Below are 12232 nucleotides of genomic sequence, written 5' to 3'. Positions count from 1 at the left end.
TCCGGATGTTTTCCTCTTCCCAAATGGAAACTCTGTACCCCTTTAAAAAACACCTCCTCATTGGGTCCCCTCACCCTGTCACCTGTGTCTCTAGGAACTACCATTCTACTTTCTGTCTCTGTAAATGTGATCGCTCTAGATTCCTCATAAAAGTGAGTTATCATACAGTATTCATCTTTTTGTGACTGGCTTAATTCACTTAACGCAGCATCCTCAAAGTTTCTTCATGTTGAAGCATGTGACAGAATTTTCAAACTGCTTCAGGCTGTTCCATTGTAGGGAGAAACCCTTTAGTTTATCCATTCATCCATCAATAGACACCTGGGTTACTCCTACCATTTGGCTATTGTGACCAATGCGCTGCTGTAAACAAGAGTATAAGGATGGGCAGGTACACACTGCTACCTTTAAAATGGATAATCAACACGCAACTACTGTATACAGTGCACGGAACTCTGCAAGGCCATGGGACAGCCTGGATGCAAGGGGGGTCTGGGGGAGAATGGATCCACGTATCGGTATGGACGAGCCCCCTACATGGTTCACCTGAAACCATCCCAACACTGTCAGTCGGCTATACCCCAAGACAAACAACAAATCCAAAAGAAAAAGATAACCAAGATTGATTTATTGTATAGCATAGGGAACTCTCCTCAATATTCTGACAACCCATATGAGAAATGAATCTGAGAAAGAATGAATATATGTATAACTGAACACTTTGCCATACACCTGAAACTAACACAACATGGAAATCAACTGTACTCCAATCAAAGATTTTTTAAAAGTTGAAAGAACTATAGACCCTGATTTCACTTGTTTTGAGTGCAGGAAGGAGAATTGCTGGATCCTAAGTTCTACATTTAATTTTTTTAGGCCCCCATCACACTGTCTCCCCAGCAGCCACACCCTGTTGCGTCCACCTCGGGGCCTTTCTGTACCTGCTACGCCAAAGGGTCTCCGGAGCCCACATGTGTGTTTCTTGCCCTCCTTCAGCTCCATGTGGCCGACCCGAACAATCTGGCACACGAGGCTGATGCGGGGCCGGATGAGGTCTGTGCTGCTAAGGTCCTGCAGGGCAGAAAGCAAAGAAGAAGGAGGTCACGTTGCATCACCCTCTCACCTTGTTTTTCCTGTTCACTCTACAAAGAAATACTGTTCAGAGCACACTTTTTAAAAATTATTTATTGGCTGTAACTGTTCTTAGTTGGGGCATGTGGAATCCAGTTCCCTGACCAAGGATCGAACTCGGCTTCCTAACCGAGTTAGAAGCCCAGAGTCTTAGCCACTGGACCACCAGGGAAGTCCCCAGAGCATCCTTCTTAATGCTCAAATATCAGAATGACTCCTCTCCCGCCCCCATCCGCATCCAGCCAAGAACTCTCATGGCATAGGAAAATGACTGTATTTTTTAAAAGAATTAAAAAAAAAATTCCCCAGCTCCTACTTCAAATTTATAAATCAGATCATATTCATCAAGTCTTCAGCTTATTCAGGGTCCTCTGTCACATCCACTTTATATCCTGCCAGGGCATATCTGAGCACCAGGCACCTTCCAGTGCCAAATGAAATTAAAACTTATGAGACACTGACATTTATTTTGTATGCACACAGGTTGGTGATATTTCATTTTACCTTCCAAATAATCCTGTGAGGCAACTATAACACAGAAATTTACATGCTCTGCTTTCTGTAATTATTCCTCTGTTTTCTGAGAGGTATCCATTGAGAGTTTCTCAGAGTGTGTTGATTAATGAGAAATGTGTGGATGAAATGTCTCTGTCTTTTTGTGGCTCATGCTCTAAGCTTTTTTGTACTCCTAGGATGGGTGAGTAAACCCACAAAGCTCACATAACTCATTCACCTTAACATCAGAAATGATTTAACTGCATCTCAAATTCTTTTCATGAAACAGCTTCCCAAGGCCTCTTTACTGAATCAAGAAAGAACTTTTTAAACAATCAGTTCACATCTATTCTCTATAATCAAGTTAACTCAGGGCTCCAAGCTAGGAATATATACCGGTGACAGTATCAACCTTGAGTTTCTACTCTAGATTTTGTGAGGCTTCTGTTAACAGAGAGACTTCAAGTGCCTGAGACAGTAAGAATCTGCCTGCAGTGCCAGAGACCTGGGTTCGATCCCGGGGTCGGGAAGATGACCTGAAGAAAGGAATGACTATCCACTCCAGTATTCTTGCCTGGAGAATTCTATGCACAGAGGAGCCTGGTGGGCTGCAGTCCACGGAGTCGAAGAGTTGGACATAACTGAGAGAGTAACATACAACACAAGCGCCTGGTGACATGTACTGGGGCGCACCGACAGTATTTAATAACATGCAGTCGTTCACAAATGAACTTTCTGTTCATGTTTAAGGACCAAGGAATCAGTCACGTTTTACCTAATAGAAAAAGTTGGGCGTGAATTTGCATATAGGAAGAGCCTACTTGGTAGGGGGAGGAGGGAGGGTGAGTGAATCGCAGCTATTCTGAAACAGTGTTAAATAAAAGATGGACCAACAATTTAATAATATCTTAAAAAAATTTTTTTTTAATAATGTACATACTGACTGATAAATGTCTTTTTATTTCAGGGGAAAAAAAACACATATCTCAGAATTGAGGAAATACTGTTTTGGGGAAGAGTTCTAGACTCTTTCTCGTCCACACTTACTAAGTGGTAAAGGTGTGGATGGGTCAGTGCAGGGACAGAAACAGACCACTCTCGTCCCAGGGGTAGAGTTTCAATGGACGGAAGGAACAACGAGAAGTTGGAAGGAAGGGAAGGAGGAAGAACAAGCCTGTACTGGGGTTACAGGAAGAACAAAATCTGATTGCACGTTGGATCTGTTTACTTTAACCTTTGCTCCCACAGCTTTTGTTCACTGAAAGGATTCCCTCTACCTTAATGGCCTGCCTCAGGGCCATAGTGCCTTTGTTCAGGGAAACATCCTGATCCTGTCCACCAGGAAGGGCTTCAAGGCAGAAGAAATGAACACATCCCCTCCCCGAGGCTGGCCATTCCAGGAGATATTTGAGAGACTTATGGACTTCCTCCCCTCCTCCCCCTTCCCTGCTCTATAAAAGAAAACTGGCATCCAGACCCTGATAAAATGGTTACTTTGAGACACTAGTCTGGCTTCTTCTTGGTCAGCTGGCTTTCCGAATAAAGTTGTTATTCATTGCCTCAACACCTTGTCTCCTGACTTACTGGCCTGTGCAGTGGCAAGCAGAGCAAGCCTGAACCTGGTAACATGCAGACCACTGCTCCTATCACTTCCTTTGGTACTTTAATCTTAGACTCTTGTTTTCTTTGCTGTAAGAGGGACTAAAAAGAATAAGCAGACAAAATATGGGGCTGGCTTAAGGGAAAAAGGAAGAAAGGGGCATCAGCATATCTTTTAGGCTTAATGGGAGCTGGGAAACCCACCCACTGTTCAAAGCAGTTGGCGGCAGCTCCAGGACTTTTCAAGCACTAATGTAAAAAAAGTGCAAGAACCCCAAGAGAGTTCCTAGCCTATGAGAAAGAGTCAGCAGATTCCAAGCCATAGCTCAATACATCTCCTGGCTCTCAATCCACAGACAGCAGCACACCTCCCACCGGGGAAATGGAGAAACAAAGGGAAAAGTCCACTAAAATACAAGCCAACAGAAAAGTCTAGCCCGGTCTTTGCCCAGGCAGTAACTTTGACCCGGAAGACTCCTCTCTTTATCTGCACAGCTTACTCCCTCTTCAATTGGAAGTTCTTACTCCAAAGCTCCTTCTCAATGAGAGCAGCCCTGACTTACTTAAGATAGCAAGACTCCCCCAGGCCAGAAACTCCCAATTCTCCCAAAGCACTCATGACCTCTAACATTCTGTACAAAGTACTCATCTATCTGATTACTATTGTCTGCTCCTTTGGGACGAAAAAACCTCTAGCGAATCAGGACATTCTTATCTGATGTGTTCACTGATGTATGTCAAGTGCCTAGAGCAGAGCCTGGTCTCTAACAGGTGCTCAACAAATATTGGGTGAATAAATGAGCGGATTATTCCTGCTAGAGAGATTATGAGAATTGTTATTTTCATGTTTTCAGTTTTCAAGTTTTCCATATACTTACCACATGTACTCGCAAACATCATAAACCAAGGAAGGGTTAAACACAAGTGGGACTTACAGTAAAGACCGCTTGAAGGTTATTGAGTTTCTCGATTTCCTTGGGCATTCCATTACTACCCCAACGAATTAGGTAGTTTTCACTGGTGAAGGGAAAGAAAAATATTCTCAGTGAGCACCTGAGTGGGGAGGAAGCTGGTCTCAGTGTAGGTTTAATAGGGTCGAAAGGCGGCCCAGAGGAGCTCAGTGAAGTTCAGGCAGGACTGAGGCCACACCAAGGACCATTCTCTGGGGCTCTGGCTGCAGCCCAGTTCCTAGAGGCACGCCGAGTACAGCCCCATGACAAGCACTGCTCAAGATGGCACAGACACAGTACATTTAGCAAAGCTGAATTCATACAGAGGATTTGAGATGAAAGAAAGACTCCCGATAGGATCTGGTCGAGCCACCCCAGAGAATGGTCCTTGGTGTGGCCTCAGTCCTGCCTGAATTTCACTGAGCTCTGTAAATCCATGGCTGATTCATGTCAATGTATGGCAAAAACCACTACAATACTGTAAAGTAATTAGCCTCCAAATAATAAAAATAAAGGGGGAAAAAAAAAAGAATTGTTCCAAGTTCATTCCCTGGAATCCACATCAACACGCTCCCATAAGATTTCTATTTTAGAAACAATTTTAACCATCTTCTCAATAATAAATATGCTTTCTTAGCTGCTCACCAGCAGATGACTATAGGTTGAACAAAGTCTATTATTATTCCTTCAAGTCTTTGAAATTTTATAACCATTACTTTTTTAGAGCAGTTTAGATTCATATAGCCAGTTGAGAGGAAGGTACAGACTTTCCCATGTCCCACTCCATTCCTGGGCTTTCCTGGTGACTCAGTTGGTAAAGAATCCGCCTGTAATGCAGGAGACCCAGCTGTGAACCCTGAAATGGGAAGAACCCCTGGAGAAAGCAATGGCGACCCACTCCAGTACTCTTACTTGGAGAATTCTATGGACAGAAGAGTCTGGCGGGCTACAGTCCATGGGGTCGCAGAGTCGAACACGATGAGCGACTAACAACACAACAGCACTCCATGCCCAGCCTCCCCCTTTATCAACAGCCCCCAGCAGAGAGGTGGATTCATTGTTATAATCACTGAACCTACCCTGAGATGTCATTATTACCCACAGTCTGTGGTTTGCATTAGGGGTCACTCTTGGTGTTGGATACTCCATGGGTATGGAAAAATGGGTAAGGACACACATCCTCTATGACAGTATCATATAGGACAGTTTCACTGCTCTAAAACCCTCAGTGCTCTGCTGGGTCATCCCTCCCTCGTTCCTCTCCTACAGTTTTTTGAATTCCTGCATCTCTGTCACCATGGTCTGATGAGTTTTTATTTAATTATTTTTAATTGGAGGATAAGTGCTCTATAATGTTGAGTTGGTTTCTACCATGTATCAACATGAATCAGCCACAGGTGTTCATATGTCCCCTCTTTCTTGACCCTCCCTCCCACCCCATCCAGGTCGTCACAGAGCACTGGGTTTGAGCTCCCTGCATCATATAGCAAATACCCACTGGCTATTGATTTAACACATGGTAACAGATACGTTTCCACGCTGCTCCTTCAGTTCACCCACCCGCTCCTCTCCCTGCTGTGTCCGCAGGTCTGTTCTCTATGTCTGCATCTCTACTGCTGCTCTGCAAACAGGTTCGTCAGTACCATCTTTCCAGATTCCATATATAAACGTTAACATATGATATTTGTTCTCTCTCTCTGATTTACTTCACTTTGTATAATAAGCCCGAGGTTCATCCACCTCATTAGAACTACTGACTAAAATGCATTTCTTTTTATGGCTGAGTAATATTCCATTGTATTTATGTGCTACAACTTCTTTATTCTGATGAGTTTTATGAGATAAGACAGGAACTATTACTGCAGTTTCAGGGGTCACTCAGAAAAGCATAGCTATTGTCCACTGCCTTGAAACCCTCCCCTTCTTCTCCATCTTCCCTTCTCAAACTCAGCAAAGAAATTCTCAGGGAGGCAGGTAGGTGAAGGTCGGGTATTTTCACAAGGTTGACGGCAGACAACCTGGGTCTCTGCTACCTGATGAACTTGGACTGGTCCGGGTCATAAAGGGCCATGAACAACTCTGCATCTTCCCCGATATTGCAGACAAAGTTCTTGAAGTTGACGAAGAGGCCGTAGGTGTGGACAGCACTGAAGATGGACTGGCCCCGCAGATCCAGGTTCTGCAGAATGGACTGAACACAGAGGACGGGAGAGAAAATCACCTTGGTTTCAGCCAATGGGAAACACTGGCAAAGACACTGGCCTCCAAACCGGGGCCAGAGATAATTACTGGGTTGGCCAAAACATTCGCTCAGGTTTCTCCATTAGCAAGACACAGAAAAACACAAACGGACTTTTTGGCCAACCCAGTACCACCCCAAACAAGCACCTACTGAGAAAGTAAATGTAAGGAGACAAGTAATCGAGTGACCAAATTAGAATTATTATTTTTAATGACGGTCTTGTGAAAGGCCTCGAACCCAAATAGTTCAATAAATGCTATCTAAAGAGCATATATCTAAAGGTTCTAATAACTCATGGTTTTAATGGCTTTGAGAAGTTCTTATCTCTATCACAATGGCTTCTGGGGAAATCTCAGAAGCATAAAATTCATGATTCATTATCTCTCTTTGGGAGAATGACTCTCATCGTAAATAAGACTCCCCTGGACAGGTCTGTGCTCAGCCATAGTTAGCCATTAGGCCCAGAAACACAATGAAATGTCATTACAACTGTACTAAAAAAATAAAATCTACAAATTAAAGAAAATAGTACTCTTCACTCATTAGAACAGAAAGACTGGAAGAACATACACCAAAACATCAGTATGGTTGGGCAGTCATAACGTAGGTGACTTTTTTCTTCTTCTGTACCTTTCAAATCTTTATTTATTGTCCAATTACAATTTTTAAAATCTCCCAAAAACTTCATTTGTAAATACTATTGTTATTTCCTTTAGAAATCATAATCTGTGGACTAAATACAAAAGTTTTAAACAGTCAAAGGGGTTCTCTCCCACCCAGTTCTACTCAGAGGCATCCATTAATGGTCAATTTCTTGGCTATCACTACAGAGTTAGTCTACACAGAAGTATGCACACATGTATATTCTTTTTTGAAATACATATAACAGTATTTTATACACATGGTTCTTGCATCTTGCTGTCTTCCATGTAATATATATCTTTGCAATCTTTCCAGGTCAGAACATATACCGCCGCCTTGTTCTTTGTTATATTTTGCTTCTAAAATGAGAAAATGGATATTTCTTCTCAACAACATTGCCACCTCTGTGTCAATGACTCCCTTTCCTTCGTTAAAAACAAACAAAAAAAAGAGCAAAATAACAAACAAAAAAGCAAAAGCAAAAACGGAACCTCCATGGCCAAGGTCTGCACATTTCAGGAAGCTCACCTTCTCCTCTTGGATCTTTTCCTCAATCCTCTTTGAGGCCATTTCATGCGCCTTGAAGAGGGCGATCGTGCTGGTTTCATCTGGGTCCAAGATGTTCCCGTTGTCATCCCGCACGACCAGATCCAACCCCAGCATTCTAGAAACAAGGGAGTGGTCAGCTGCTTCTCCCTACCAGGAGCAGACTCTTTTCTGAAGAATCTTCATGGAGGGACCACCCTGGTGTTCCAGTGGTTAAGAATTCGCCTCCCAATGCAGGGGTTGTGGGTATGATCTCTGGTCTGGGAAGATCCCACATAAACTCTGGGGCAACTAAGCCCATGCGCCACAACTGCTGAACTTCACCTCTAGAGCGGCAAGAGCAGAGTCCACGTACCAAGAGTCACTGCTCTGCAACGAGATGACGCTACAATGAGAAGCCCGAACACTGCAACTAGAGCGCTGCCCCTACTCGCCACAACTAGAGAAAGCCCATGTGCAGCTACAAAGACCCAGCACAGTTATAAATAGAAAATAAGAGTTTTCATCAAAGAACCAAGAGGATTTAGATGAAAGGCTGGGTGCTGGACAAGGTAAGATGAGAGCTCACTGAATTTTCTTTCAATTTCTGCCTTCTTTCCAAACAAAAACAATGCTAAAAAACTTAGGATAATGCTATCCAAACTTGTAAATGATATGCAAAGTGATTTGGCCCCAAGAACCTCAATGGAAAATGCAAAATTGGCACTCATTCTAACCAAAATCCTCTAACCAAGGCTTCTTTCCTCCTAATCATCTGTAGTTTGCTATGGGAACTTCTATGAAAGACAAATGCTCAAATCCTGGAGGACTTGTCCTGATTTCCTTAAAAGCACAGGCATGGGGGATAGTACTTCATTCAAGATTATCTTAAAGGAGACTGGCATTGGTATCACAAAATCTATCTCAGAACATGGACTTTGGTGTCAGCTGAACCAAAATTTACATCCTTGTTTTAACACTTGCTAGCAAGGTGATTTAGAGTAATCTACATTAAAAAAAAAAAAAAAAACTATTTATTCGGCTGTTTTGGGTCTTAGTTGCAGAACACAGGATCTTTCGTTGCAGCATGCAGCTTTCTCTTTAGTTGTGGTTCATGAGCTTAGTTCCCCAACCAGGGATTGAAACCAAGTCCCCTGCACTGGAAGGCGGATTCTTTACCACTGGACCACCAGGGAAGTCTCTGAGTAATCTACTTAATTTTGCAAAACCCTGGGTTCCTCATCTGTAAACACACTCTGTCAGGATTACAGGGGAATTTAATGAGATAATGCACATAAAGCACCCAATATCTAGCATATATCATGCTTTCAATGAATGTTAGTTTTGACTACAGCAACTGGCACAGGAAACCTCTGGCTGTGTTAAGTAAACATAGCTCTAGGTGCTGCATGGCAATAGTAAGGCCCATAGGCTCCCTGCCTGGCACCATCCCACCAAGGCTTTTATGCCCAACACCAAAGCAGAAAAAACTGTGCTTAGTTCTAAGAAACTGGGGATTGTGGTGGAAACACGATACTGCAATCTGAATTCCCAGTAAGCATTCCAGGCACTAGCAATATAGGAGTGGGGATGTCCAAATGGCAAGGAAACTCAGGCATAAAAGTGCCAAGACATGTGTCTAGTCTTTGAGAAGAAAGCAAAAATGCCTAATTTCCCTCTGCCCTGTTTTATGGCTTCTCCATCAACTGATTCAATCTGGCAGGTCCCTTGTCATGGGAGCCAGACGCACAGGCCACCCAGGATCAGGAGCGACAGCCCATGTTGGCCTCTCAGAGACTGAATCATGGATGCACCGACAGAGCAGCTTAATTTCTCGAGCTGCTTCCAAGGGCTGAAATAGAAGGCAGGCATGTCCTGCTGTTTGTGGGATGTTACCATCTTGCAGCAGAGACCAGGGGCCCCCAAGCTGATGCCACACTGTGTCAAGACTCAAAACTACGCTGGCAGCATATGTGCCAGAGAAAGCTGCCTATCCCCTCTTAGTTGCTTAAGAATCTCCCAGCACTGCTTTCAAATTGTGGTGTTGGAGAAGACTCTTGAGAGCCCTTCGGACTGCAAGGAGATCAAACCAGTCAATCCAAAAGGAAATCAACCCTGAATATTGGAAGGACTGATATTTATTAGAAGCACTGATGCTGAAACTGAAACTCCAATACTTTGGCCCCCGATGCGAAGAACTGACTCATTGGAAGAGACCCTGATGCTGGGAAGGACTGAGGCCAGGAGGAGAAGGGGGTGAGAGAGAATGAGATGATCTGATGGCATCATCGACTCAGAGGACATGAATTTTAGCAAACTCCAGGAGACAGCGGACGGGGAAGCCTGGTGTGCTGCAGTCCGTGGGGCTCCACCGACTGCAGAGTCAGACGTGACTCAGCAACTAAACAACAACAAAAACTGAAACTAAATGTCAACTGAATCATCAGCAAACGCTGAGAAACCAGTCCAGTGTTTCAACAAGAGCTGGGCAGGAGGGCTGAATCCCAGGTCACAGTCAGTTTTGATGAATTAACTGAATCTTTCCTTTTCCAAGGGCAGTAGTATCAGGAACCTACATATATGCCGGGGCCAATGAGAAGCTTAACTAAGAGGTTACTGAGGTTATAGAGGTTACTGAAGACATAATAGAAGCTAAGAGCATGCTTTGCTATTCTGGCAAATCTGGTTTGCACACAGCATAAACAACAGTCGCACTTAGGGGAAGACAAAGAGAAAGAGAGAGAATGAAGCTGCTGATTTAAAATTCACTGTCAGAGTTCTGTGACGACCTAGTGGGGTGGATGGGCATAAGGGGAGTACCAAGAGGGACAGGACATGTGTAAACATAGAGCTGATTCACTTCACTCTACAGCAGACAGTAACACAACAGTGTAGGGCAAATACACTCCAATAAAAAATGTAGAATGAAAATCCACTGTTAGAATAAACACAGAGAGGGAAGGAGGGATAAATTAGGAGTCTGCTATCAACATCTGTAACTACTATATATAAAATAGATCATCAACAAGGATCTATTGTATAGCACAGAGAACTCTACTAAATAGTCTGTAATAAGCTGTATGGGAAAAGAATCTGAAAAAGAATAAATACAGGTAACAGCACAGTTCAGTCGCTCAGTCCTGTCTGACTCTGTGCGACCCCATGAACCGCAGCACACCAGGCCCCCCTGTCCATCACCAACTCCCAGAGTTTACCCAAACTCATGTACATCAAGTCGGTGATGCCATCCAGTCATCTCATCCTCTGTCGTTCCCTTCTCCTCCTGCCCTCAATCCCTCCCAGCATCAGGGTCTTTTCCAATGAGACAACTCTTCGCATGAGGTGGCCTAAGTATTGGAGTTTCAGCTTCAGCATCAGTCCTTCCAATGAACACCCAGGACTGATCTCCTTTAGGATGGACTGGTTGGATCTCCTTGCAGTCCAAGGGACTCTCAAGAGTCTTCTCCAACACCACAGTTCAAAAGCATCAATTTTTCGGCGCTCAGCTTTCCTTACAGTCCAACTCTCACATCCATACATGACCACTGGAAAACCACAACCTTGACTAGATGGACTTTTGTTGGCAGAGTAATGTCTCTGCTTTTTAATACGCTATCTAGGTTGGTCATAACTTTCCTTCCAAGGAGTAAGCGTCTTTTAATTTCATGGCTGCAGTCACCATCTGCAGTGATTTTGGAGCCCCAAAAAATAAAGTCTGACTGTTTCCACTGTTTCCCCTGATGGGACCACATGCCATGATCTTAGTTTTCTGAATGTTATAAGTGTAACTAAACCACTTTGCTGGACACCTGAAACTAACACAATTTTATAAATCACTATACTCCAATATAAAATAAAACTTAAAAACGAATGAAGACAGAGATTATCTCAGGTCCCAGAAATTGTCAGTTTCTGATGCTCAGACCTTCTGAATTTGTCTGCAGTGGAGTTGCTTCCATTCAGGCTCCAGATGCCCTGCTCATCTGGTCATCTCCTTGAGACCAGAGATCCAGCACAGGGCCTGTGCTGGCCCATGAAGGGCACTGGCAAAGCTTCTTCTACACAATTAAATGCTTCCCAAAGCTGAAAGAAAGCAGTACACACTATTCTTTGGTGACTCCAAGATCACAAGCCCTTGGGGAGGTGTGTCCTCAGTCTGAATGTGACTGGGTTTTTCCAAGTTCTCAGTGAGATGTCATCCCAGATTTACCTGTTCCCGTGATCAATCTTGGCTGTGACCTTCTTCTTGAGCTCTGCCAGTTCATCTTTGGGGAGGGTGCCAGACAGGATCTGGGACCGCCACTCAATCAGGCTGTACGTCATCTGCTGCAGCTGACGGAAGAGCGTGACCTTGTTGTTCTAAGGTAGAAAAACGAGGCAGAGGAAAGGACCAAAAAAAAAAATGGTGTGATGGGAGATGAGAAAATCTTTTGCCTTGATCCTTTATAAAGTGTTATTTAACCAATTATTCTGCCATATAATGAACTGTGCATTTTGAGGGAACCTCCTTTGGCTCAGTGGTAAAGAAATCTCCTGCCAATGCAGGAGATGTGAGTTTGATCCCTGAGTCAGGAAGATCCCCTGGAGAATGGAATGGCGACCATAATCCAGTATTCTTGCCTGCAAAATTTCATGGACAGAGGAGCCT

General features: G+C 43.8%; 1 protein-coding gene across 3 annotated transcripts in view; it reads right to left on the bottom strand.

Moving 5' to 3' along the window:
* The window catches only part of DOCK5 (dedicator of cytokinesis 5), a 271512-nt gene that overhangs the window by 131283 nt on the left and 127997 nt on the right, over positions 1-12232 (bottom strand). For all 3 annotated transcript variants that reach the window (XM_065946612.1, XM_065946611.1, XM_065946613.1), the window contains 5 exons: positions 11795-11943; positions 7588-7723; positions 6209-6366; positions 4161-4242; positions 942-1071 (listed from right to left, as the gene is read on the bottom strand). In XM_065946612.1, coding sequence (XP_065802684.1) covers positions 942-1071; positions 4161-4242; positions 6209-6366; positions 7588-7723; positions 11795-11943 — 655 coding nt within the window. The remainder of the gene's footprint in view (positions 1-941; positions 1072-4160; positions 4243-6208; positions 6367-7587; positions 7724-11794; positions 11944-12232) is intronic.

The sequence above is a fragment of the Muntiacus reevesi genome, chromosome 10 (genome assembly GCF_963930625.1).
Source record: "Muntiacus reevesi chromosome 10, mMunRee1.1, whole genome shotgun sequence".
Lineage (NCBI taxonomy): Eukaryota > Metazoa > Chordata > Mammalia > Artiodactyla > Cervidae > Muntiacus > Muntiacus reevesi.
This window is presented reverse-complemented; position numbering and strand designations above follow the sequence as displayed.